Here is a 27,769-nt window from a genome sequence, read left to right on the forward strand (position 1 = left end):
GGGATTTTGGTCGGCTTTGTGGTAAATCAATCTTTTTTGGTATAAAACGCTACTTTGTTGTATCCTTTCATATAGTTAGATAGGGTACTAGGTATTGTGATTTACTTTCCAATCATCCCTCCCAACATTCCACGACCAATGGTTTGATACGATCGTCCCAGGGGGGGGGGAAGAAATACACCAGTGATGACATACAAAAAGGCGATTTTCATTGTTGGTCAAGGTAGGAAACTATGTTTCTCCTGCATTCACTAGGTAGTTTTTTTTTCACAATGCGTTTTTGAATGGTTGGTTTGTATTAACTTGAAATCGATTGACCATGTTAAAATTGTCATTCTCTTCCATTTGATGTTTGGTAGCACAAATATGTCGGGTTCCTTTCAAAGAAGTCTTCTCCTAACATTCCGAAAATACTGGTTCGTTACGATCAACCATAGTAAAAAAAAAAAGGAGATATATTGGTGCTTCCCATGCAAATAAGTGAGTTTCCTTGTTGTTCAACGTCGAGGGTTGTAATTTCCCCGAACAAGGTTTTTAGCCATACTTATTCCAATGGTTCCCTTCCCATATAGATCTGATCCAGTTTTCAAGGAGCTTTAGGCTCTTTTTCGAAATGTTAGTAAATTTGTTTTCACAATAAAATTTTATTACTAAGCGTAACCGAAATAATAGTTACTATTCCTGTATCAACGTCGAATCTTATTTTTTCACTAGACAGTTTTTTTTTCGAAACAGGCTTTTAAACTTGCGGTTACTATGAGCCTTGGTTCGGTCTTTACTAGGTTATAGCTCTCGCTGCAACCATGAAAAAGTTATTTCGTGGCGGGTCTAAAAATTGAAAAGTATTTGTCTAAAAAAGTAATTTTTCTAGAAAGTTTTTGAATTTTTACCATCTTGCTTCTCTTAAGAAGTTTGTTTAGGAACAAGTTAGGAACAAAATATTTGTTTAGGAAGCCCTCCTGTAACTACTTTGGGATATTGGATTGTCTGTTTCATCGACTTACTGTGTGTTTGTATGCGAAGAAACTGCATGTTCTAATTTGTCATTCATATTATATTTGATTTAGTTAGCGCATCTGTTAGAAGAGAAGAAACAAAAACACTGCGATTGAGATGTTTCCGGAAGAACCCCCATGGCACTTGTAGGAGATCTCTTTTTTGCTTAACGTATTTTTATGTTTGGATAGAGTCCCTTGGACTTCAATTGTATTTTTACTTTTGTGAGACCTTTAAGGTGTTTGCGTTCAGACAAATTGTTCTCACAGATAATTGTGTTCGTAAGAATGGACAGGCAAAAGTCAACACTGCAAAAAACTCAACTTACGCAAACCGCAAAAAATCACACCCAGTCCCCATAAAAAAAAAAACAAAACAAAAACAACTTAGTAAAATCCATAAAGATCAAGGTGACAAATGATTATGACAAATCGATTAAGGCTGCACAGGAGGTTTGGAAGCGGTATTATCAGAAGCAGCTATATAGATGCATTTCAGAGGTTTTTGACTAATTTAATGACGTCGACGACAATCTACGGTGTGGAAAGGAATGGCGATGATAATGACGGCAATGATGAGTGTGGTAATATATAAAAAAACGACTGCAATCTCGATAATAACGACGACACCCACTGTTGACGACGGTAAGACTGATGGAGGTGTTAACGATGACATGTGTGACGATGGTATTAACGATGACTAGGCATACTACGGAAATATTGAAGGTCATTGTGTTTGTTTCCGATATCATCATTATAATGGTCACACAGACGTCGTTGCAGATTAATATTGCCCTCGTCGTCGTCAGGATAATCATTGTTTTGGTATACTTCCAATGCTTTTAGACATCACATGTGTAGCAATATCTACTTAAGCCCTCTCACCCCTCCCTGGACTTTCTGCATCCATTTATCATGAATGGTTGAAATCTGCAACCATGAAGTGATTGTAGAATCAAGGAGAACATATATGATTCATAAGTCGGGTCCTCCTCCGAAATGTATGGGCTTGTCGTTGCTTAAAAAGGCTGATTAGCCATTGTCAAGGGTGTATTGCCCAAAAGATTTTTTTAATATGATTAGGTACTTGACATTTCTCTTAGGCATCGTAAAATGTGCAGCTTTGCCGCACTGTACTATCTTATTTTTTTCTAAATCAGTGAAGCTAAGGGGTTGGGAAGAGACGGTTTTCGGTAGTTATTCAGATGGTAATTAAATGAGATATGCAAGGAAGGCTCCAATCGGCTCATTCATCTTTATGCCAGATGTGGTACGAGTAAATGTAATTGTAAGGACTGTTTCCGGGATGGGTGGGGCTAGCAGGCTAGTTAAAATGCTCTGTAGATTGGCCGTAAAATTCTCGATATTGAAATTCCAGGTCTGCTGGTTTCTGATCTAATGATCTTTAAACATAGTACTACATGCCCATGTTTCACGAGATTTGTTCCTACCCGAGTCAACGAATGGGGTTATTGACTAAGTCAAGAAAGGTGTCTCATATGTTTTTCTTTTACCGCTGTCATCATGTTGAACGAATGGTCGAAGAAATTGGGAGGGATCTTTCTATAGCAAACTAAAAGTACCGGTACCCTTTTCAGGGCTAACATCGGTCGGAGGGCTAAACAGCGCCAATTCCTTGCTCCATGGGCACCCCTGTAGTCCAAAAAATATTGAACCAAATTTCGTGATAGTCATTGTATTAAGAATGGTCAAAATTTCAAAAGCTTTGCCTCCGAGGATGTTATGGTCATCTAGTTTCAGAGTAAAGGGCCCAAAATTACGCAAATCCCCCATATAAAACTAAGTCTTTATAAATATATTTTGATGTATCTGCGTACAGATATATTTTGATAAAACGTGGACATGGTTCGCTTTGTAGAAGTCCGACTCATACTAGGTTTTCAATCTGTATGTTTGAGGGACCCAAAGAAAGATCCTCCGCGCCATTGTAGTTGTGTCCCTGTGTCCCACCTCTGAATATAGATAGATATGCACATGTTCTTAACCACGTAAAACTTGCGAATATACAACATTCTTCGCTGTCCCATTGTCTGTGCATATAAATAGATTGTCAGGTTTACCGACTCTTGAACATGCAGCGTATAATTGTCCATGGGAAGAAATCTGTATTCAGATCTATACCTCATTATTCTAATGATTGCCCTTGAGCTTTGTTGATGGTGATTTCTAATCGAGCATTCCCTGTGTCCCCGTCGTCATTTATATATCCCCCCTGTGCCCCCCGGCGTCCCCATTGTAGTTGAGTCCCTGTGTCCCGGTCGTCATTTATATTCCCTGTGTCCCGGTGTCCCAGTCTGTAATTTCTCTTTGAGTGTTCCGGTCATCATTTGTGTCCCGGTGTCCCGGTCTGTAATTTCGTCATTCGACAAACATGACGTCAGTCGACAAACAACTTCATGACGGCATAATGCTCAATCCTTATAATAACGTCAGTCGACAAACATGACGTCAGTCGATACACAAATATGACGTCAGTTAACAGACAAACATATATATATATATATATATATATATATATATATATATATATATATATACTAGCTGTTGGGGTGGCGCTTCGCGCCACCCCAACACCTAGTTGGTGGGGGCGCTTCGCGCCCCCCCCCAAGCCCCCCCGCGCGCGTAAGTCGTTACGCGCCATAATAGTTACGCGCCATTGTAGTTGTGTCCCTATGTCCCACCTGTGAATATAGATATATATATATATATATATATATATATATATATATAAACTTGCGAATATACAACATTCTTTGCTGTCCCATTGTCTTTGCATATAAATAGATTGTCAGGTTTACCGACTCTTGAACATGCAACATATAATGGTCCATGGGAAAACAATCTGTATTCAGATCTATACCTCATGATTCTAATGATTGCCCTTGAGCTTTTTTGATGGTGATTGCTAATCGACCATTCCCTGTCCCGGTGTCCCGGTCGTCATTTACATCCCCCTGTTTCCCCCGGTGTCCCCGTTGTAGTTGTGTCCCTGTGTCCCGGTCGTCATTTATATTCCCTGTGTCCCGGTCGTCATTTGTATCCCGGTGTCCCGGTCTGTATATACATTCGTTTTTTAGTTTTGTTTTTCTCCTTTATTTTTTTCCTTTTTTTTCTTTTTTAGCTTATTTAGATTTTTAGATTTTTTAGTTTTTTTATTAGTTTTTAGTTTTTTTTTCTTTTTAGTTTTTTTGTCCCGGTCGTCATTTATATCCCCCTGTTTCCCCCGGTGTCCCCGTTGTAGTTGTGTCCCTGTGTCCCGGTCGTCATTTATATTCCCTGTGTCCCGGTCGTCATTTGTATCCCGGTGTACCGGTCTGTATATACATTCGTTTTTTAGTTTTGTTTTTCTCCTTTATTTTTTTCCTTTTTTTTTCTTTTTTAGTTTATTTAGATTTTTAGATTTTTTAGTTTTGTTAGCTTATTTTTCAGTTTTTTCCTTTTTTTTGTTTTTTTTTTATTTTTTATTTTTTTTAGTTTTTTACCTTTTTTTAGTTTTTTTAGTTTTTTTAGTTTTTTAGCTTTTTTACTTTTTTTATTAGTTTTTAGTTTTTTTGTAGTTTTTGCCTTTTTTTAGTTTTTTCAGTTTTTTTTTAGTTTTTTATTGGTTTTTACCTTTATTTTAGCTTATTTTTCAGTTTTTTCCTTTTTTTTAGTTTTTTTTAGTTTTTAGTTTTTTTAGTTTTTTACCTTTTTTTAGTTTTTTTAGTTTTTTTAGTTTTTTAGCTTTTTTATTTTTTTTATTAGTTTTTAGTTTTTTTTGTAGTTTTTGCCTTTTTTTTAGTTTTTTTAGTTTTTTAGCTTTTTTATTAGTTTTTAGTTTTTTTTTGTAGTTTTTGCCTTTTTTTAGTTTTTTTAGTTTTTTAACTTTTTTATTTTTTTTATTAGTTTTTAGTTTTTTTGTAGTTTTTGCCTTTTTTTAGTTTTTTCAGTTTTGACGTCACCTGATCCAGTTTTTTCAGGTGACGTCACCTGATCCACGATCCACAGATCCACAGACAACTTATTTTTATATATATAGATAGTTTTTTTTTTTACTTATTTCCTGGTCGTCATTTATACTCCCTGTGTCCCGGTGCTTTGTTGATTGCTAATCGAACATTCCTTTTGTCCTGGTCGCTTTCTCTTTGAGTTGCGTCATTTATTTTTTTCTTTTTTAGTTCTTTTAGTTTTTACCTTTTTTAGTTTTTTTTAGTTTTTTAGATGAAAATTTTTTTTAGTTTTTTCCTTTTTTTCTTTTTAGTTTTTTATTGGTTTTTACCTTTATTTTAGCTTATTTTTCAGTTTTTTCCTTTTTTTTAGTTTTTTTTTATTTTTTATTTTTTTTAGTTTTTTACCTTTTTTTAGTTTTTTTAGTTTTTTAGCTTTTCTACTTTTTTTTATTAGTTTTTAGTTTTTTTTGTAGTTTTTGCCTTTTTTTAGTTTTTTCAGTTTTTTTTTTAGTTTTTTATTGGTTTTTACCTTTATTTTAGCTTATTTTTCAGTTTTTTCCTTTTTTTTAGTTTTTTTTAGTTTTTAGTTTTTTTAGTTTTTTAGCTTTTTTATTTTTTTTATTAGTTTTTAGTTTTTTTTGTAGTTTTTGCCTTTTTTTAGTTTTTTTAGTTTTTTAGCTTTTTTATTAGTTTTTAGTTTTTTTTGTAGTTTTTGCCTTTTTTTAGTTTTTTTAGTTTTTTAGCTTTTTTATTTTTTTTATTAGTTTTTAGTTTTTTTTGTAGTTTTTGCCTTTTTTTAGTTTTTTCAGTTTTGACGTCACCTGATCCAGTTTTTTCAGGTGACGTCACCTGATCCATCCATCCATCCACAGACAGACAACTTATTTTTATATATATAGATATATATATATATATATATATATATATATATATATATATATATATATATATATATATATATATATATATATATATATATATATATATATATATATATATATATATATATATATATATATATATATTTACCGAACCAAACTTGCTGAGGAGAATAAGTATAATTCCTAGATACATGATTGACATAACCAGAATGGATCCGCTCCCTTTGGAGGATTTGGGGGGATATTTTGGTTAATTCGGAAAAAGTAGAAAAAGTAATTATTTTTAACTTACGAACAGGTGGTCGGATCTTAATGAAATATGATATTTAGAAGGACCTTGTGTCTCAGAGCTCTTACTTTAAATCTCGACCAGATCTGGTGACATTGGGGGGAGGTTGAGGGGGAAAGCAGAAATCTTAGGAAATGCTTAGAGGGGAGAGGCCAAGATGAAATTTGGTGGGAAGACCAAGCACGAGTCCTAAATGCGTGATTGACATAACTGGACCGGATCCATTCTCTTTGGGGGAGTTGGGGGGGATTCCCAGTACTTTGGTGAGTTCGGTTCTTCTAGACGTGCTAGAATGATGAAAATTGGTAGGCGTGTCATGGACCTGCACAAATTGGCTTCATAACAGTAGTTTATCCGACTCAACCATGGGGGGGGGTGGAGGGAGTGGAAATCGTGGAAATTGAGGTATTATCTTACGAATGGGTGATCGGATCTTAATGAAAACTAATATATAGAAAGATTTAATGTCTCAGATGCTCCATTTTCAATTCGGATTGGATCCGGGGACATAGGGGGCTGATGGGGAAATGGAAATCTTGGAAACCGGAAATCTTGGAAAAGGCGTGTTGGATCTGCACAAATTGACTTTGTAACAGTAGTTTCTCCAATTTGAACATTTTGGGGGAGGGGGGCTGGATGGAGAGGAAATCTTGAAAATTGAGGTACGGTTTTCTTACGAATGGGTGATCGGATCTTAATGAAAATTAATATATAGAAAGATCTCATGTCTCAGATGCTCTATTTTCAATTCGAATTGGATCCGCGGACATAGGGGGTGGAAGGGGAAATGTAAGTCTTGGAAAAGACGTGCCGAACCTACATAAATTGACTTAGTAAAAGTCGTTTCCCCGATTCAACCATTTCGGGGGGGGGGGGTGCTGGAGGGAGGGGAAATCTTGAAAATTGACGTATTTATACCTAATGAATGGGTGATCGGATCTTAATGAAACTTGATATATAGAAAGATTTCATGTCTCAGATGTTCAATTTTCAATTTGGATTGGTTCCAGAGACATAGAGGGGGGATGAAGGGGAAAACAGAAATATTGGAAAACGCTTAGAGTAGAGAAATCGGGATGAAACTTGATGGGAAAAATAAGCGCAACTTCTAGATTCGTCATTTACAGAACCGGACCGATTCCGCTCAATTATAGTTAAAGCAATTATATTTTATACTCTCCTCGCCAAATCTTCCAAAAAAATTTATAAAGATTCTAGCCATCCTTTATTTATACTCTCCTCGCCAAATCTTCCAAAAAAGTTTATAAAGATTCTAGCCATCCTTTATGTTCCCTAGAAAGGATCTGGCAGGAAATTCTCTATGAAGATTGAAAGATGGCTTCTGGTAGTCATGTTATTTCGTAGAACAATCCTACTGGTGACTTGTTGCTTATTACTTCCTCCTAACCCTTAGAGGCTTGAAATCCCTTCAGAGGATGGTAAAGAATAGGCCATGCTAATTGTCTCATAATTTTAGGAACATGCTGAACCAGAGCTTGGAATATCTATAGAATTATTAAAGAAGGGCCATATCCTTGATCTACGTCTCCAGAGAAATTTATTGCCAGACACATTTGTTGAAATGTACCAGAATAACGGAACATTGGTGAAAAGGCAACCAAAAGAACAGGTAATACCACTAGATCCGATTGTTTATTTTTTTATGATCTATGCTAATCTCTTTTGAAAGTGTTTATGTTTCCATGAGAAAACACAAAATTCCTTTCCCACATGTTTGTTATCTTAAGATATGTCGAGTGCATTTGGAGATGTTGTTAGGTACTTAAACTTTGTTACTTAGACTAGGTTTATTATTTACGACTTCCATTGGCGTGAAGTGTTTGATGCTTCACAAATATTGAATGGTTTTGTTGCATTGTGTTACAGTAATGGATTTTATTTGAATTTAACTAATTTGCGAGCTTTCTGCTTACCAATACTCGGCCTCTTATCGGAAAATTTTAAAATGTGGATCATCCTTTTTGGAATCTTTCTACAAAGACATGAACTTTCTGTGAATCAGTGTCTACTTAATGCAGGACTATATTCATTAGGTGTCTCCTGTTCGTGGACCTCCAAAATTTCACGATCTTCCTCATATTTCCATTTACTGTCCCTAAAATTTCAGCTGCAATCCAATATTAAAATTTTTCAGGAGAAAAATTGTTTACAATTTACTAACATTTGTAAGTATCCTTCAATAATAAAACTATGTCAATTAAAAACAAAATTTTTTTTAAATGTTTCTCCAGAAAGACGTTTTTCAGACATATATTTTTTTAAATTAAGGAAGAGAAGGGGCTGGACAGACATTATTTTCAAACAATTTGTGGTAATGAACTGTAACTGAGCAGGGACTCGGCTCAACAGTGACCGAAATTCTAAAAACTTTGGGCCCATCAGATAGCCTACTTCAAAAGAATGGGATTTTTATGCTGATTTCAAATACATAAGTTTTATCAAGTTTAGTCTTATCAATCAAAAGTTACGAGCCTGAGAAAATTTGCCTTATATTTGAAAAAAGGGGAAACGCCCCTTCAAATTTATAGAATCTTAATGAAAATCACATCATCACATTCAGTGTAACAGAGAACCCTACTCGAGAGATTTCAAGCTCCTATCTGAACAAATGTGAATTTTATAATTTTTTGCCAGAAGAAAGATCACGGATGCATGTTTTTTTCAGGGGTGGGCTTATCGACCAAGGGGTCCAAGATGATCGGGAGAGGGCTCATTCGAACGGAACTTAAAAGTTCTAGTGTTCTTTTTAAGTGACCCAAAAAGTTAGAGGGCCACTAGACTCCCTCCCACGCTTATTTTCCCCAAAGTTTCTGGATCAAAATTTAGAGATAGCTATTTTGTTCAGCAGGGTCGAAAAGTCTAATAACTATGTCTTTGAGGATGACTTAAACCCCTGCAGTTCCCGGCGGAAGGGCTGCAAGTCATGAACTTTTCCCATTGTTTACATATAGTATTGGTTATTGGAAAGTATACAGACGTTTTCAGAGGGGATTTTTATGGCACTTAGTATTTACCAAGTGACATATAGCGATCGCAAATTCTGACGGTCTGTCCCAATTTTGCTAGTTAGAGCCCTTACAGATACGCCAGGACGATGAAATTTGGCAGGCGTATCAGGGACTAGATCAGATTAAATTAGAAATAGTCATTTCCCCGATTCGATCATCTGGGGGGGAGTAGGTAAACGATTATTTAGTAGAAATTAGAAAAAATGAGGTATTTTTAACTTACGAACGGATGATCGGATCTTAATGGAATTTGGTATTTGGAAAGATTTCGTATCTCAGAGCTTTTATTTAATCCGGACCGTATCCGGTTATATTGGCGGTTGTTGGAGGGGTAAACGGGAAATATTGGAAAACGTTTAGAGTGGAGAGATGGGTATGAAACTTGGTGGGAGGAATAAGCACAAGTCCTAGATACGTGATTGACATAATTGGACCGAATCCGCTCTTTGGGGGAGGGGGTGTTAATTCGAAAAATTAAAAAAATTGAGGTATTTTTAACTTACGAACGCATGACCAGATCTTAAGGAAATTTTATATTTAGAAGGAACTTATGTCTCAGAGCTCTTCTTTAAATTTCAACCAAGTATGGTGACATTGGGGGGAGTTGGAGGGGGAAACCGGAAATCTTGGGAAACGCTTAGAGCAGAGAGATCGGGATGAAACTTCGTGGGTAGAATAAGTAAATGTCGTAGATACGTGATTGACGTAACTGAACTGGATCTGCTCACTTTGGAGGAATTTAGGGGGGGGGTCCTGTTCTTTGGTGAGTTCTATGCTTCTGGATGTGCTAGGACGGTGAAAATTAATAGGCGTGTCAGGGAACTGCACAAATTAAGTTGATTGAGTCATTTTCCCCGATTCGGCTATCTGGGAAGCTGAAGGGAGAGGAAAAATTAGAAAAAAAGGTGTTTTAACTTACGAGTGGGTGATCGGATCTTAATGAATTTTGATATTTAGAAGGACCTCTTGTGTCAGAGCGCTTATTTTAAATCCCGACCGGCATTAAGCTTCTGATTTTATTTTTCGATCAATCTATTGATTCTTAGAATTTCGCTAGAGCACATGCCATATGAGTTCTTGGCTTTTCCGACCTCGTCAAATGTGCCATACGAGCTCTTAGCTCCCGTTTCTGGTGAGGGGGATTGGAGGTTACGTGGGAAGATCTTTCCACGGAGGAAGTTTTCATGGGGGAAAGAAATTTTCTATTATGGGGTGTCAGATTTCCCAGCATTATTTAAAAAGGATCAGATAAAAAAACTAGTTTTTTCAACTGAAAGTAAGGAGCGGCATTAAAACTTAAAACCAACAGAAACTATTACGTATATGAGGGGGTTCGCCCCCTAGTCAATATTTCACTCTTCACGCTAAAGTATCTTAGTTCTTTCAAACGAGTTTTTATTCTAATTAAACGGCCTTTGTGATTCAAGGATCATTCTTAAAGAGTTGGAACAAAATTCAAACTTTAGCCTAAAGACCGATGTATTGACTAGGGGATGAACCCTCTTATACAAGTAATAATAACAAGAAAAGAGCCAGTTTGAATTGTCACCCTTCTGACCGTTGTTTTGATGACATGAATATAGGAGCCTATTTTTAGAGTTTACCAACTATTCATAGTTGGAACTATTCATCCAAACTTTTGCATAGTTTGGATTGGTTCCTGATCCTTGATTGGGAGATTGTCTCTTACTTCCTACCAATTTTTTTTTTTAGTTCCAACAACCTCCTGTATTAATTGTCGTGATGACAAGCAGTTGGAGCCCTTGACAAAGATTATAAAGATTACAAATACACCGGGACTCCTCCCCTTTCCTCCCCCACCTAGGTCAAATTTAATTTCGATCCGCATAAGGCATAACCAGGACATTGGCTTTTACTTCCCATTACGTTTGGATGGATTCTGAACACTTTTTCTAGCAGATGTCTTAATGCCCTGAGTCAAAGTTTTCCTTCCTCCCGTTTAGGGCATGATTGTTTATTTGATCTGTGTTTATCTTACTGGAAGAAAGCAAATAGTCTTAGTAGGTAGTAACACCTCATCATCGATTCAGGTTGAAAATGGAGCTCCTCAGGGGAGCTGCTTAGGTCCTATAGATCGTTCCTTTTTTCGTGCAGACATTGACGTACTGCACAAATGGCACCATTTTGATTCAGTGTTCATAGTGATGAAGACCATACTGCCTTTCCATCACAAACATCACAAACAAGAAGAACAATAGGGAATTCTATTTGTAAGATAGTGGAATTCCACTGTCTTAAACAAAGAATTCCCTATCGTTCTTCTGTTTCTGATGTTTGTAGTAGCAGGATATTTGACACACACAAAAAAACTGCCGGGCCATGGCCACAAAAAAAGAAACTAATATACCAATACAAATAAAAGATTCAATTTAAACTTATGATCAAAACAAATAAAGCAAGAAAAACATTCAAAAACACTAATAAAAACAAATAAAGTCTCTATATAACACCCTGACGATGGGTTATACCCACACGGATAAACGGTTCCAGATTCTTAGTATTAATAAAAGGCCATCCCCCCCCCCCAAAAAAAAAAACTCACCCAAGCAGAACGTCAGCAGAGTGTGTCCTAGCCATCTCAACCTTTCTCTTATTATAGCCCTAGGAAGTGGGATTGAACCATGGACTAAATCAACGGGATTGAATTGAGGCTTTCCCTGATGAAAGTCCTGACGAGGATAGGCTGGGTGTAAAAGGTTGCAGCTGCCCCAGGACTGTGAGATCGTTTGGCGTCTCCGCTTCATCAGAAGTTCCTTTCACCCACTATCCCCGACGGGAAAACATTTGCTTGCGTGGCCTCATAGCGGACCTTTCACTAGTTTTCCTAACAAAAACTACAGGGTTACTTTGAGGAATGGCGCCCCTCAAGGAAATTATCGCCTAGTATATATTTTCCATTTTCACCCAGGGCTCATCTCCTCATCCACTACAAAACAATCTTTCTTAAATCCCTTAACTGTTCAAACTTCCCCTGAAAATGCAACAAAGTTTTCCTCCGACTCTCCATACATCGGGCAACTATAAGGAACACTATTCCCTCTAACCCTTCCAAGGTATCTTCTTCTTCCCCCAAGTGGCTTTATGCCTCTACAAGGAATTACACCCAAACATTTCTAGATAGCCCGGCTCTGAAATGTACCTCCTCTCGTTGTCATGTAAGCCAGGCTACATCTATAATATTCTAAAAACAATTAATACAGTAGACACAGTGAAAAACCTCAGTGTCTACTTTGATAATAAGCTAAAATTTTATACAAATACAGTGCAAATTTTCAACTCCGTATTCTGAAACGTACATTTCGCAAGTTCAGTTTGCACAGTTTTAAAGCGTTTTACAAGGCACTAAAGAGGCCTGAAATTGAGAATTGTTCGAGCGTTTGGTATCCATTAAAGTTTAACTCGCAGCCCGTCAGAACGGTTTAATGATTAAACCCTTCTGAAAGGCTCCGAATTGAAACTGTACAGAGGTGTGGAAGGTTACGCGCTCTAAAAGTTTTGGACACTTTAAGAGCTGAATGCCCAATATTGATTTTACCTTTCAGAGAGTTTGATTGTGGTCCGGCACTCCGTTTTGGTAGACTACAACTTAAGGCCCCCCCCCACTAAGATGTCACATCAGGTATGCACTCTAAAAAGTGACCCAGAATTCTTATTTTAAGCTTGGCTGGAATATCAAAACCTCTTCTGTTAGATATCCTGATCACAAGAATTTAGGACCCGCTCTTCTTTCCGTCTCCTATAGAGATTGGAATTCTGGTTCCCCAAAAAATGTAGCTAGGGCCGACGAGCCTCTTGTGGCAAGCGTGCAAATTGAAAGATTCCCACCCCCCCAATTTTCTTGCCCCCTACCTGGAGGTGGAATTGCAGCTGAACTTCGTTGAATCTACTCGTGATAATGACATTTCAGAAACATTGATGTCAGCAGAGTTGAAGTTCCCTTCAACTCTGTCTTCAGAGTGAAGCCCAAAAACTGAGCTTAATATCTCCCATCCACTGGTGTCTCTGCATGCTCTAAATGAAGAACCGAGACACACTTGGCGTTTGTTACCGAGCGTTTTTTACTGACTTCTTTTTTTTATTGATCGTTTTTTTTTTACCTTTGCTACTCTAGTGGGTACACATTAACGGTAAACATTCTACTGTCGCAACATCAGTTTATCGTAATAGATCTGATAGATTATAAATATATTTGAAACCACGATCCGAAAAATAGATCTGAAACTTACAATTTTCATTGAAAATGATTGGAAAAACAACAAATTTGCCCACCCCCTGTGTATTAAAAAAACATTGTATGCCCCCATATATTTTTTATGAATTTATCTTACAAACAGACATTGGGGAAAGGGTAGTTAAATTAGAGGCTATTTTGAAAACTAATAGGTAGCAATTTTTTAATATAAAGGAGTTCAAATTAAAAAAAATAGTATTTAGTTTTTTTTTTATGTATAGGCCTTGATTTGTTTAGGATCGAAAGCACGGGCTAATTTGGGCCCAATCCCTATGGTGAAGCGAACTTTCTTGAATTTCTGGGCACTTCCTAATTAAAATATCTCGTTTTTTTCCTTTTTTTACAATTGCCCTCCCCCCCTTCCTTGGAAAAGAAATTCCTTCATGACTTCTTTTTTTCTATGATATATTCCTACATCTACTAACAATTCGTCCAAAGATAGTATAAGGACAAGAACAATCTTTCATTATGTCATCCTTCATCAGCAAAACGTGCTCTAGCCATCTCAACCTTTATCTCATTATAGCCCCGGAAAGCAAGATTGAACTATGAATGGATTGACAGGATTGAATTGAGGGTTTTTCCTGATGAACGTCCTGACGAGGATAGGCCGGGTATAAAAGGTTGCAGCTGTTCTATGACTGTGAGATCGTTTGGCGTCTCCGTTCCATCGAAAGTTCCTTTCTCCGTTTTATCCTTAACAGGAAAACATTTCCTTGCGTGGCCTCACTAGTTTTCCTACCCAAAACTGTGACTGTTAACAGTGCAACAGGGTGACTTTGAGGAATAGAACCCCTCAAGAATATTATCGCCTTGTAAAAGACACGGAATTTTCACTGGATTCTGATTGTTATGATATATTCTCTACAAATACACTCTCATCAGCAGCCGTCAGTGCTAAAAAAGAAGAAGAAGAAGAAAACGCCGGGTGTATATGCTTCCATTTAGTTCCATAAGCCACCATAGGGTTCCATTTTAGTTCCATAGGCTAAAATAAACAATCGTTTATTTTGTCATTCGTTTATATTATTGTAGCGACAATTGACGGCTGTATTGCTACCGTCGACATGAGTGTCTTAACGATTTTTTTACCTCCCAGTGTGTACGTCGCGTTACTATGCTATACGTCTCTGAGAAATTATCGGTGAAAAAAAGCTTGGTAAGACAAATGCTCGGTAAAAAACGTCATGTGTGTCTCGGAGCTATGGGTACTTTATCAGTTTTCGTTTGATTGTAGTTGGCTATTGGGATATCTGTATTAATGATTAACAGTGTCAATTGGAGGAACTTGTGTATAAGAAACGTGCGTGGAAATCAATATAGGTCTAGGTCTGGAAGATTGGAATAGATGCCTTAAGACATTCGTCTTGGAGAACATTTTTCACAAAGCCTCATAGAAGGAATATGGACTTCATATATCTTCACTTGATGTCTCCGAATCGTTCTTTCACCTTATTATGGTACTTGGTATTTACCAAGTGACATATAGCGATCGCAAATTCTGTCGGTATGTCTGCTGGTCCTTCTGTCTATCCCGGTTTTGCTGGTTTAGGCACTTCCAGATAAGCTAGGACGATAAAATTTGGTAGTTGTATCAGGGACCAGATTAAATTAGAAAAAGTCCTTCTCAATGATTCGACCATCTGGGGGGGGGGGGGGGTAGGGGGCGGTTAATTCGGAAAAATTAGAAAAAAATGAATTATTTTTAACTTACGAACGGGTGATAAGATCTTAATGAAATTTAATATTTAGAATGATATCGTATCTCAAAGTTGTTATTTTGAATCTCCGCCCGATCTGATGACATTGTGGGGTGTTGGAGGGGGAAACCTAAAATCTTGGAAAACGCTTAGAGTGGAGGAATCCGGATGAAACTTGGTGGTAAAAATAATCACAAGTCCTAGATACGTGATTGACATAACCAGAACGGATACGCTCTCTATGGGGGAGTTGGGGGGAGGGTTAATTCTGAAAAATTAGAAAAAAATGACATATTTTTAACTTACGAAGTAGTGATCGGATCTTAATGAAATTTCATATTAAGAAGGACCTCGTAACTCAGATTTCTTATTTTAAGTCACGACTGGATCCAGCGTGATAGGGAGAATCTATTGATTCTATTGAATCTTTTGATTGATTCAGTGTGTATTGGGGGGAGAATCTTGGAAAATGCTTTGAATGGAGAGATCAGGAAGGAACTTGGCGGGAAGAATAAGCTCGAGTCCAAGATAATTGACTGACATAACCGGACTGGATCTGCTCTCTTTGGGGATATTCGGGGGGAGTTATTCGGAAAAATTAGAAAAAATGTGGTATTTGTAGCTTACGAGCGATTGATCAGATCTTAAGGAAATTCGATATTTAGAAGGATATTATGCTTTAAAGGTCTTATTCTAAATCCGACCAGATCCGCTGACATTGAGGGGAGTTGGAGGGGGAAACCGCAAATCTTGGAAAACGTGAAAATTGATATATCTTTATCTTGCGAATGGGTGATTGGATCTTAATGAAACTTGATATATTGAAAGATCTTGTGTCTCAGACGCTCCATTTTCAATTCGAATTGGATCTGGGAACATAGGGGGTTGGAGGGGGAAACGGGAATCTTGGAAACCAGAAATCTTTGAAAACGCTTAGAGTGGGGAGATCGGGATGAAACTTGATGGGAAGAATAAGCACAAGTTCTAGATACGTGATTGACATAATTGGAACGGATCCCCTCTCTTTGGGTGAGTTGGGGGGGGGGGGGTTTCTAGTTCTTTGGCGAGCTCGGTGCTTCTGGAGGAGCTAGGAAGATGAAAATTGGTAGGCGAGTCAGAGACCTACACAAATTGATTTGATAACAGTTGTTTCACCGATTCGACCATCTGGGGGGCTGGAGGGAGGTGGAAAATTGAAAAAATGAGGTATTTTTAACTTACGAGTGGGTGATCGGATCTTAGTGAATTATGATATTTAGAAGGACCTTGCGTCTCAGAGCTCTTATTTTAAATCCTGACCGTATCCGGTGATACTGGGGGAGTTTAAGGTGGAAACGGCAAATCTCGGAAAACGCTTCGATTGGAGAGATCAAGATGAAACTTGGTGGGAAGAAAAGCACAAGTGTTAGATACGTGATTGACCTTACTGAACTGAATCTGCTCTCTATGGGGGAGTTGGGGGGAGGGTTAATTCGAAAATAAGAAAAATTGGGGTATTTTTTACTTAAGAGCAGGTGACCGGATCTTAATGAAATTTGATATTTAGAAGAAACTCATGTCTCTGAGCTCTTATTTTAAATCCCCTGACCAGATCTGGTGACATTGGGGTGGGGTATGGAGGGGGAACCCGGAAATCTTGGAAATTTCTAGAGTGGGAAGATCGGGATGAAACTTGGTGGGTAGAATAAGCAAATGTCGTAGAAACGTTATTGACGTAACTGGACTGGATCCGCTCTCTTTGGGGGAGTTCGGGGGTACAGTGCTTTGATAGTTCGGTGCTTCTGGACGTGCTAGGACAATGAAAATTGGTAGGCGTGTCAGGGGCCTGCACAAATTGTCTTGATAATATCGTTTCCCCCCGATTTGACCATCTGGGGGCTGAAGGGAGAGGAAGAATTAGAAAAACAAGGTATTTTCAACTTACGAGTGGGTGATCGGATCTTGATGAATTATGATATTTAGAAGAACCTCGTGTCTCGGAGCTCTTATTTTAAATCACGACCGGCATTAAGCCTTTGATTTTCCTTTTAAATCAATCTATTGATTCTTAAAATTTTGCTAGAGCTCATGCCACATGAGCTTTTGGTTCTTCCGACCTCGTCACAAGTGCCATATGAGGTCTTAGCTCTTGTTTTTATTAATGTATGTGAATATGCTTTTTTTTTTTACGAAATTTGTCTACATTTCGTTGTTTTTTATGGGTCTCTTTCATAACTTACACGGAAGATCTTTCGCCCGTTATGCCGCGTCTCACATTTTACGTTTCACTGATAAACTGGAAAGTAATCAGCCAATGAAATTGTGAAAAATGTTTCTGACAGTTGCATTAGTTGATTAACTTGCCACTTTTTCCATAAAAAAAACGTATATTTTAGTTAATCTAAGCCTTGATTTCAACTTGTTTTAGTTGTATTGTTCGTTCTTCTGGTGCAATAGGACTATATATCACTGCTAATAATAATGTGATTGTCTGGTTTTAAATACAATATTCTGATCTCTCTTGTATTTTTCAAAACTTTATCAGATTGAATTCGTGGGGTTGCCCGCTTTCCACCACATGGCATCCATCTTGGAGCTTCGCGTGTGCCGCGTTGTTCCGCCATACATGACACAATTCCCATTGGTATTCGCAAATGGTGTATGTGATTTCTGAAAGTCGGCAACCCCTTGCCAAAATTTGTTTTGATGAAACTATCATTTAAAGGTGTATGTTGTTGAACATATCATTTGTTACAAAGCAATCCTTCCTGTTTCATAAAAATAACAAGTAGAAAGAGCAATTTGAAGGAGCAAATTAATTTTTTTTTTACCAGAGATTAAAAAATGCTTCTGTTATTTTTTGCATCCTTTTTTGTTATTCTTGTCTGACGTACAACTAGTAAGTAAAAACAAACCAAGGAAAGGAAAAAAGATGTTTGTATTTTTTTTTTCTCAAATCCAGACACTCAAGACAGATGTTCTTTCAATTTGCTTTGTTCGATTGTCTTAACCATGCTAATAAATCAAATATTAATTTTCTTTCTTAGGAAGTGGACCTTTGTCATTATCATGGAACGATTAGAAATGTTTCCAATTCTTGGGCAGCTGTTTCCGTCTGCGATAAGACTGTAAGGTAAGCTAACTACTACGGTACTCTTGTTAACATCTCATTGCAGTTCCAGGCTGCCTTAGACCAACACAGCTGTGATCTACTCATAAAAATTAGTTCAGTAATTTGTATTAGTATCTACTATCTTTAAATTTGATATGGTTATTTATTTTAATTTCAGTTCGTTTAGAAATACATTTATTTATTGATAGTGGTTTCTGGCCCTTTTAAGTTTGAACTATGATAGGATTTTATTTCGGCTCATCTTAGTCTTGAACTCCCGGAACCTAGGGATTTAATCTCTATAAAACCTAGCTAATTTGATTAAATTTACATTTGACATGTTCAGAGTGTGTACAATATTTTAATATGACGACATGGACACATGCCACCTTCTAAGCACTAAAAAGAGACCATTGAAAAAAGTTGTTCTTTTCCGACGGAAATGATTAGTTAGAGCAGGGAGCCATAATTTTTATTAATTTTCTGATTTTTATTATTTTTCCGATCCCATGTCAAAATAAGGAAACGTATCAAACCTGAAGGAAACCATATTGAAGACTTGGGAAGATAAAACAAAACAAGAATCTATTTTCAGAGAAGTTAAACAGACGAAGCACACCTACGAGAATAAAGTGCCAAAAGCAAGTAAATTACGTGGAAAACAATGAAATAATTGGGAAAATATCAAAATCTATTGGGGAGCATATGGGTTGTAACCCCCTCCCCGAATATTACTACATTTGCATCGAATTTCCTGTTTAGAAGTCACTCGCTTTCTAGAATCAAATCTTAAGAGTACATGTTCCAGACAGGGGTCAATTACGCCATTACTGTTTTCTGATAAGCTTCGCAGTTCTGTTCAGTGAATACAAGGTTTACCCATTTGAAACATGAAATGAGACATAAAACAAAAAGATAATTTACGGAAAACTTGTTAAGAAAAAAAAAACAAATAAAGGGCCACATTAAAACTTTCGTAGTTGTACGTCCAATTTGTTTCTCTTATTCGAATTTAGGAATATTTTGAAATGGGGCACGACTTCAAAAAGTAAGTAAACTAAACAGAAAGATTCTGTCTACCTAATGTTCGTGATTTACTTTCTTTATAATTGTTTCAAATAAGAGAAACTCACGAGTCTTTGAGTCAAGATTTCCAAGATATCTCAATGTTTTTCAAATCGCTAATGTTTTTCTTGTTTGTATGTTTTCAATGAGCCTCCTTCCCCCTTAAAAAAGTTTAATCTCCTTTGAAGAAGATTAAAGCTAAAATAGAGTATTGTTTTCTGCCTTGAATTAGGTCAGTTATGGATTGTTGTGGTTAATCTGAAAAATAAACCTTCACATTTTTCCCGTGAAATATTTAACAATTGCCTGGTTCTTCCAATATTTAATCGACTTATTATGACTTACCATTTTGTATTGATGATCCTAAAGTGATGACTTTATGCTTCTCTATAAAGTCGGAAAATGTTTTAGGTGTGGGAAGCATGGGGAAACCATTTGAGTAATTTTTTAGCTGTAAACAAAAAAACTCCAGTTAATGAGACGATATTCTCTCATTTCACTGTTGAAAAAAAAAATAGAGAAAAAATTTACGAAACTGCCTCCTGGACTGATAAATTATTCTTTTTGTGTGTGTGTGTAATTAAAAAGGATTAGCCGTAAATTAGCGTTTAATCTGGAACAAACTGTACAAGAATTCCAAAGCGCATTTATTTAGTATATTAACTGTTATTGGAGGTCAAAAACATTTAACAATAGTTGACATCAAAGGGTTAGGCACTCTAAGTATGATAATTCGTGACTTTGTGCCTCTGGCTCTGCCTCTAAGATTGTGCTCAGGTTTATGTCTCTACGCTCAATGAAAAACAATAGACCAAATGAGCAACTCCTTGGTAGACATGCTCACAGTGAAAAGCAGCTACCATTGTGTATTCTAAAATTTCTACTATGTTGAATCGGTGCAAACTAGTTGTTGTGTTTCGTTTATTTTATTAATGATTTCATTTCGGTTCGTTTTCATTATCTGGTTGGTACATATTTTCAATTTTGACAAGCCTGAGGAGGACGTGACAAAACCGTGCCCCGTGAACAGTTAGTGGTGACAAACTGTAAGCAAAGAGTGACTCAGCCCAATAGCAACCGAAACTCTAAAAAAAGTAATATCGATAATAACAGATATATCAAAAGAATTAGCTTTGTCTACTGATGCCAAATATGTGTAATTTTTTATTTTAATGTTGCTCATCTAAAGCTACAAGCCTGTAACAACTCACCTGATTTTCGAGAAACAAAAAGTAACGCCATCATAATGAAGATTACCACATCAGAATAGTACATCCGAGAACCCTACTGTGTGAGTAACTCGAGAACCTCTACGAAAACGTGAAATTTTTTATTTTTTGTGGGAAGAAAAAGTCACGGATGTGGGATTATTGTATTTTTGCTTTCAATCAATGGTTCTAGAAGATCGGGAGATCTGGTGACATTGGGGGGAGCTGGAGGGGTAAACCAGAAATCTTGGAAAACGCTTAGAGTGGCAAGATCGGGATGAAACTTGGTGGGTAGAATAATCGAATCTCGTAGATACGTGATTGATGTAACTTTACTGGATCCGCTCTCTTTGGGGGAGTTGGGGGGCAGTCCTTTGGCGAGTTTGGTGCTTCTGGATGTGCTAGGAAGATGAAAACTGGTAGGCATGTCAGGGACCTGCACAAATTGACTTGATAAAGTTGTTTTCCCATCTGGAAAACAACTTTCAAATTCAAAATCAACCATATGGGGGGGGGGGTTTGAAAGGAGGGGAAAATTAGAAAAAATGAGGTATTTTTAACTTACGAGTGGGTGATCGGATCTTAATGAATTTTGATATTTAGTAGGACCTTGTGTCTCAGAGCTCTTATTTTAAATCCTGACCGGCATTAAGCCTCTGATTTTCCTTTTAAGTCAATCTTTTGATTCTTAGAATTTTGCTAGAGCTCATGCCATATGAGCTTATGGCTCTCGGCTCTTCCGACCTCGTCACAAGTGCCATGTTAGCTCTTAGCTCTTGTTTTTCCTCGTTATCATTCGTTGATTTGCTATTTGATTTGTCCGCATAAATTAAATTTTTATATTTGTTCCTAAATTACTTTAAAAATTAAGATTTTTGGGAATACATACTAATTCTCAGGGTATATTCAATGCTGACAGCAGCAACTGTTAACCTAAAATAAACTGTATTATTAAATTTCAGGAGTGGAACGATTTTTTACTGTTCAAAAGTGGGTCTCAGGCATTACTGTTTAAAGCTATGTTTACAGATGTGGTAAAGCCACCACAAGCGAATATTTTTTCCTTTTTCATCAATATCCCTCTTATTAAATACATAGATTTGCATTTTGTATTTCTAAATTCCTTTGTTATTTTATCTTACGGATTTTGCGACCATCTCTTCAGAATACTGATCATCCATAATTATTTTTCAGCTTCTTTGTAAGGTAGGAATTAACGACCCATTAGTTTATCCATGTTTTTGCTTAAGTACCAATCGTTGAATTCCGAAAACGAGAAAAGATTAGTTGAAAACCTGTATTTATATTAAGTTAAAACTATCAGTTCTGTAGAGGCAAAACTGTAAGTCATTCTGTGGCTATTAGTTATTATGATTTTTAGTGATTTTACTTTTTTACCAAATGTCTTGGTCATACTTTGAATTTAACCTGCGGACGATTTTGTGGTTTTACCTCAGATGTTGGCTATTTAACGTATGACAATTTGGACTTCCGGTTTATTGTCCCAATTGCTGACATTAGTATTGTGACCCTAAAGCTTTGCTAATTTTCTTTTTTTGAAGAAAAAAGGGAGATATATATATATATATATATATATATATATATATATATATATATATATATATATATATATATATATATATATCATGAAAAGAGAAATCACCAATGCAACAGCACAAACACAAAAAATAAAATAAAAAAAAGACAGAAGGAGAAAAGGAAGACTGTTTTCCTAAATTAGTGACTAATATAGACCAGCACTTGAATGAGGCATTAACCCTACTCATCCATACAATCACATAGGTCAAACAGCATAGCCACACACTATCAACCATAAAGAATAATCCATGGACAGGCAGTCATGTCGTCAATAAGTATAAGTCGTCATTTACCAAACAATAGAAAAAAAAATATAGACAAATAATTCAGAGGCAACACCCAACATAAGGGCTCATCAGGAGAATACACTGGCCTATATGGGGTTTCGCCACTCTAAATTCTCTACCCGGCACAGTGTTGTGGCTACCAAAGAATATCCATGGCATCCCCGCGTCAGGTATCACCCCCAAAATATATGCCTAGGAAAGAAAAAAAAACAGCAAATGTAAAACAACCAAGTAAAACCAAAACAAGCTTATCCTGTTAATTTATCCCTCCCTTTAGCAACAATAGATAAACTAATTATTATAAATTTTGCCAAATCACAAATATTAACACATTGCAAAAACCTGAATGAACTAAACAATTATAGAATTCATCTTTACCATGTGGCTAATTTTTAAGAAAATCCGCTCAATTAGAAACACAATTCAAAATAAATGGCGCTGTGACAACATTTCTCGAACCTCCGAAATTAGTTGAAAATTTCTTTAAGTATTTCTAGATAATTCTTTTGATATTTATTTAAAAGTTCGTTATAATGAAAACTAAATTTTTTAAATTGCCAAGTTAATTTATTTGCAGAAAAACCTCTTGATATCAATTTTTGGCTTAAGATTTTACATCTATTTTTAAAATCAATATAATTACTACAAATCCTTGCATAACGAAGTAACTGTGAGAAAAACGCTGAATATGTGATATTTGAGTGTATATTACTTTCAGGGAATGGGAAACTAATCACTTCAAAATCAAAATCATCCGTTTTATTATACATTTTAAAACTTAATTTATTATTATCACAAATATTAATATTTAAATCTAAGAAATGATCTTCATGACCAGCGCCATGACTAGGCTCAAGAATAAGCTCTGATGGATATATATTTTTAGAAATATCAATGAAATCCTTACAATTTAAGACCAAAATATCATCTAAATATCTTTATTATTTGACAAAGCATGTTTTAAATTAATTGGATTATTCTTATCCATCATATATTTATATTCTAGTTGACTTAAAAACAAGTCAGTTATAAATGGGCTGGCATTCCCCCCTTGGGAATCCCCACAATTTGCTTGTACAAATCACCCCCAAATCTTATATAAGTATTGTATAAAACAAATTCCAATAACTCAAAAATCATATCCAAGCTTAACATCTCAAGTTAACTGTAGTATTAAAGCAATTTGTCCATATAGCTTTTTTATTATAAATGCCTATTTTTAAGAACCTTTTACTAGATAAGAGGAAAGATTTCTTGATAACAGTTTTTAAATTATCATACACTACATTAAGTGATAAATTAGTATACATTGTCGCAAAATTGAAAGACTCAATTCTTTTAGCTGAAACCATTGTTAAAGAATCTATCACCTGCAGTGAATTATTAACACTCCAATATGGATTAAAATTCGAAAAATTTTTAATACCAGAACAATAGGTTTTAAGTTTATTTACAATTTCCTTTAAAATTAAAGAAAGGTCAGTAGCAGCAATGCGGGTTGGACATTTAGCTGCTACAGCAATAAACCGTGGTTTAGGGGGATTCTTATGAAATTTTACAGTCCAATATAGGAAAGGGAACTTTTTATCATTGTCACTTATTTTAATATTAAAATTTTTAAAAAGTATTTCTTCAGTCTTTTTAATTAAATTCTCATCCTCTATATTTACCTTTTCGTAAACATTAGTTGTGCATAACTCCCTTTTTAAGATATCACAATACAGCTTCTGACAAATTATGGCAAAATTATTATTAGCTTTATCCACTGGCACAACTACAAATTCATTCTTTAGATTAGCAATTGCTTGTTTAATCTTCGCATTATAAAATAATGATTTAGTGTTACTATTTTTCAAGTTAGAATATATTCTATTTCTTATTCTACTAATAATTAAATTCTTCCAACTTTGAAAACTCTCTTTATTTTTATTCTCTTTCTTACACCACTTATCAATAAATAAATCAAAATCATTTTCCAAGCCATCAAGAACACTCGATGGGTTCAAATGATAAGAAAGACGGAAATCAGCCCCTTTATTCATTATAATTTGAAGATCATCTTGCTTTATTATTGACAAGTCCCCTGTTATAACATGTTTGTAAGTAGGATTTACAAATGGGCCAAGTTGCTTACAATTACAAACCGGTTTCCAATTTATATCACTATCTAGTCTTTTTAGTATTAAATATAATTAAAAATAATTTGCCCAATAGTTTTTGAAAATTTATAAATTAAAACTGGACTATCATTATAATTCAAATTGCTAGGAAGGGCCTGTTTCACATGCCGCTGATTTAAAATTTCTGGTAAATTAATATCTTCAATCTGCTTACAAGTAAAGTAAATAGGTAAATATAATCTGTTATCCTTATTACTAATCTTATCGAACTTTTTCTTTTTTGAAATAAATTTCGTTTTAGTTATAATGCAAATTGTATCACATATTACTTTAAAATTATAATCAAGAGCTGTATTATTCTTAACAATCCAGAAAAGTTTGATTAAATTCCTCTTGGATAAATTATTTAGACATTTTATTACAGAAATCATACCCCTAGATTCAAGTAGCTGGCATAGATCTATAGAAAGCATATGTACATCTAATTCATTTTTTCTATTATTTTTCCTATGTCCTCTCGATCGGACACGTAAAAGAAGGATGGTCCATAAAACCGTCAATACATTTAACAACAACATGAGACATGTCACCATATTTTGCTACACTATCATTTAGCCCAAAAGGATAAGCTGTACCAAGAGTATGGATCCAGGAATCCTCCTGTTTACGTAGTCTATTATTCTTCTCTTCTTTATTTAAATTTTCTAATTCTAAATTTTCTAAAATTGTGACAGTTATATCTGATATGGAACATTTACCATTATTACAATGTTGAACTAGATAGTTATTAGTTTTTTCATTATTAACTGTTGTCTTATGTCCAGAAAATCTTTTGTATATATTATTAGTTGTTTCCCCCACATATTGTAGGCAGCATTTATTACATTCTAATAGGTAAATTACATTGGTTGTTCTACAATTAACATTACCACGTAACTTGCATGCAAAATTTTTATTATACAATGTACACTTAACAGAAGTCCGTGGGACAAAATGATCTTGGCAAAGAAAACAACGACTATATATATATATATATATATATATATATATATATATATATATATATATATATATATATATATATATATATATAGAGAGAGAGAGAGAGAGAGAGAGAGTTCGACACTTTTTGGTATGGGAAACATGAAATGTAGATGCAGAATTTGCAGAAATTCCATTATTTTTCTGGAAGAAAAATAATGAATTTTTTTTTATCACTTACTGAATAGTATAAACAAGCAGAAAACGAATTTGTTTCGGCTTCGAAAGAAAGCTTCTTCAGAAGCTGGTTCGACTTGTGTCAAGCATCGAATTTACATTTTGTGGCCTTGGACTGAATGTTTCGTATCATTTCTAGATTTCTACGGAATGATTGTTTAAATTTTGATCTGGAACTTTCGTATGAGTTTTTCGATATTGTGTATTCCTACAAAGTTTAGGCCCAAAAAGCCGATTGAAACACATTCAGATACGATTCAACTTGTAAATCCAGGAAAGGAGGAAGGTTTTTTACAAGCTTGTCTTAACCTAACGTGACAGGAAATAAAAACTGGTGTCCTAGTAATGCATTATCGTTTCTGGATGCTATCTAGCCTCTACGGATAAAAGGGAGTCCTTAAGCTATTGCCATCATAACATCTACCAGAAGTTTCGTTGGTCCCGAATAAACTTGATAGGATATAAGATGTTTAGTCCTGAGAATCAGAACCCGGCCCATTCTTATTGGACGATAGAAAGAGGGAGGGAGTCCATGTTTTTTTGACAGTGGGATATTTTACAGAAGAGGTTGGTCAACCTTGTTGAACAATAAAAATAAGTGTCCTAGGTTTAATTTTGGTGGCTTCATACGAAATACCATCTTTTGGGTAGGAGGGGCATCAAATACTTGTCCAGAAAACGTAGTTTGATACCTGCTAAATATTATAGGAATTACGTGATCCAGATTGGATACAAACTATGAGGAGAGAGAAAGAGGGCCTCTAGGTCGATAATATCAGGACAACAATTAGATATTTTTCGGATCTCGATTAAACTTTGCTAAAAGTAACACAATTGATGGAATAAATGAGCCTTTGTTATGTTAGGGATCAGGGGGAGAGGAGGAAAACCGACCTTAATTTTTTTCGTTGAATTATTTTCAGAAGATATTGCCAGGTCTCAGCCAGATTCAGAAGAGAACAAGACCCAACGTACTAAAAATGTGTTTTTGAAGAGTATATGCCTGTTCTGACCTAAATGCTAATCGTCAGGGTACCCGTAAAAGAAAGTTGTTAAATTTCAACTAAACTTATTTAGATACAATGGATAATGTCTTGAGTTATTCCCATGGGAAATCTGGTTGATTTGAATTCTCTGGGGAAGGAATAAGAAAATGTCACTAAATTCTATTCAGAAGCACATCTACCAGAAAGAGACATCGAATACAAAATAGATTTAGTTTGATTTCAGAGCTTGGCTTGCAATTGTGCCATTTTGATGTTTACTCATGACCCAACCTCTTTAGGAGGGAGGATGGGGTAAGGATATAAAAATTTCCTTTTGTCAGCCAAGTTACTAGGTAGACTGACAGAATTCATTTAACTAAACTTGGTCAATGACTATAATTATGGTCTCGTCGTACTCAATTGAACCTCGCTAGAGGAGGGCTGAATTTGGTAATCCGCGTTGGATTTCAAGTCACTTGGGGAGGGACTAGTAGCCTGGATTTCTGTCGTGCCTTTGGATAGTTTTAGTTCTAACCGACGGACATTGATGCCAGTGTTGTTCTGCGACTTTGACTAATGCGCAATGGTTATTGCAGCGTACTAGTACGGGATCTTGGCACCTAAAGTCTAGTTCCTGTTCCTTTCTAACGATCACTCTTTTTTGATGGGACTCGGTAATCGAGCCCTTTGAAGGTCGAATGGACAATGGAGGCTTGCTTAAATTGGTGAATTGCATGATTAGACTTTTTAATTCTCAAGAAATTCCAGTTTAATTCTAATTATATTTAGTTAAATTTGAAGTATGGTTCGATTCAGAAATTCTGCCATTTTCATTGTTTGTAATTTTTCTGCGTTTTTCTTTCGCTGTCCCACGTTTTTTCTTGCTATAAAAAAATCCTGCCTCAATAAACTACCTTTTTTTTTCATTTCATGCTTCAAATTGGCAATTTTTTGCTCTGATTGGGGCAACATATATGCTAATCCAAATAATTTGATATCGCTACCGATGCATACTTTTGCTACAGATGATGTAAACATTATATTTCATTGGCCCCACTTCCAGTGTACACAAAATTAGCTAACATGCAGCCTTTTCTCA

At 35.7% G+C, this 27,769-nt stretch overlaps 1 protein-coding gene across 1 annotated transcript in view; it reads left to right on the forward strand.

Moving 5' to 3' along the window:
• LOC136030113 (uncharacterized) overlaps positions 1-27,769 on the forward strand; it is a 115,462-nt gene that overhangs the window by 19,902 nt on the left and 67,791 nt on the right. The window contains exons 3-4 of the mRNA XM_065708789.1: positions 7,593-7,745; positions 18,123-18,208. Coding sequence (XP_065564861.1) covers positions 7,593-7,745; positions 18,123-18,208 — 239 coding nt within the window. The remainder of the gene's footprint in view (positions 1-7,592; positions 7,746-18,122; positions 18,209-27,769) is intronic.

The sequence above is a fragment of the Artemia franciscana genome, chromosome 8 (assembly GCF_032884065.1).
Source record: "Artemia franciscana chromosome 8, ASM3288406v1, whole genome shotgun sequence".
Taxonomy (NCBI): Eukaryota; Metazoa; Arthropoda; class Branchiopoda; order Anostraca; family Artemiidae; genus Artemia; species Artemia franciscana.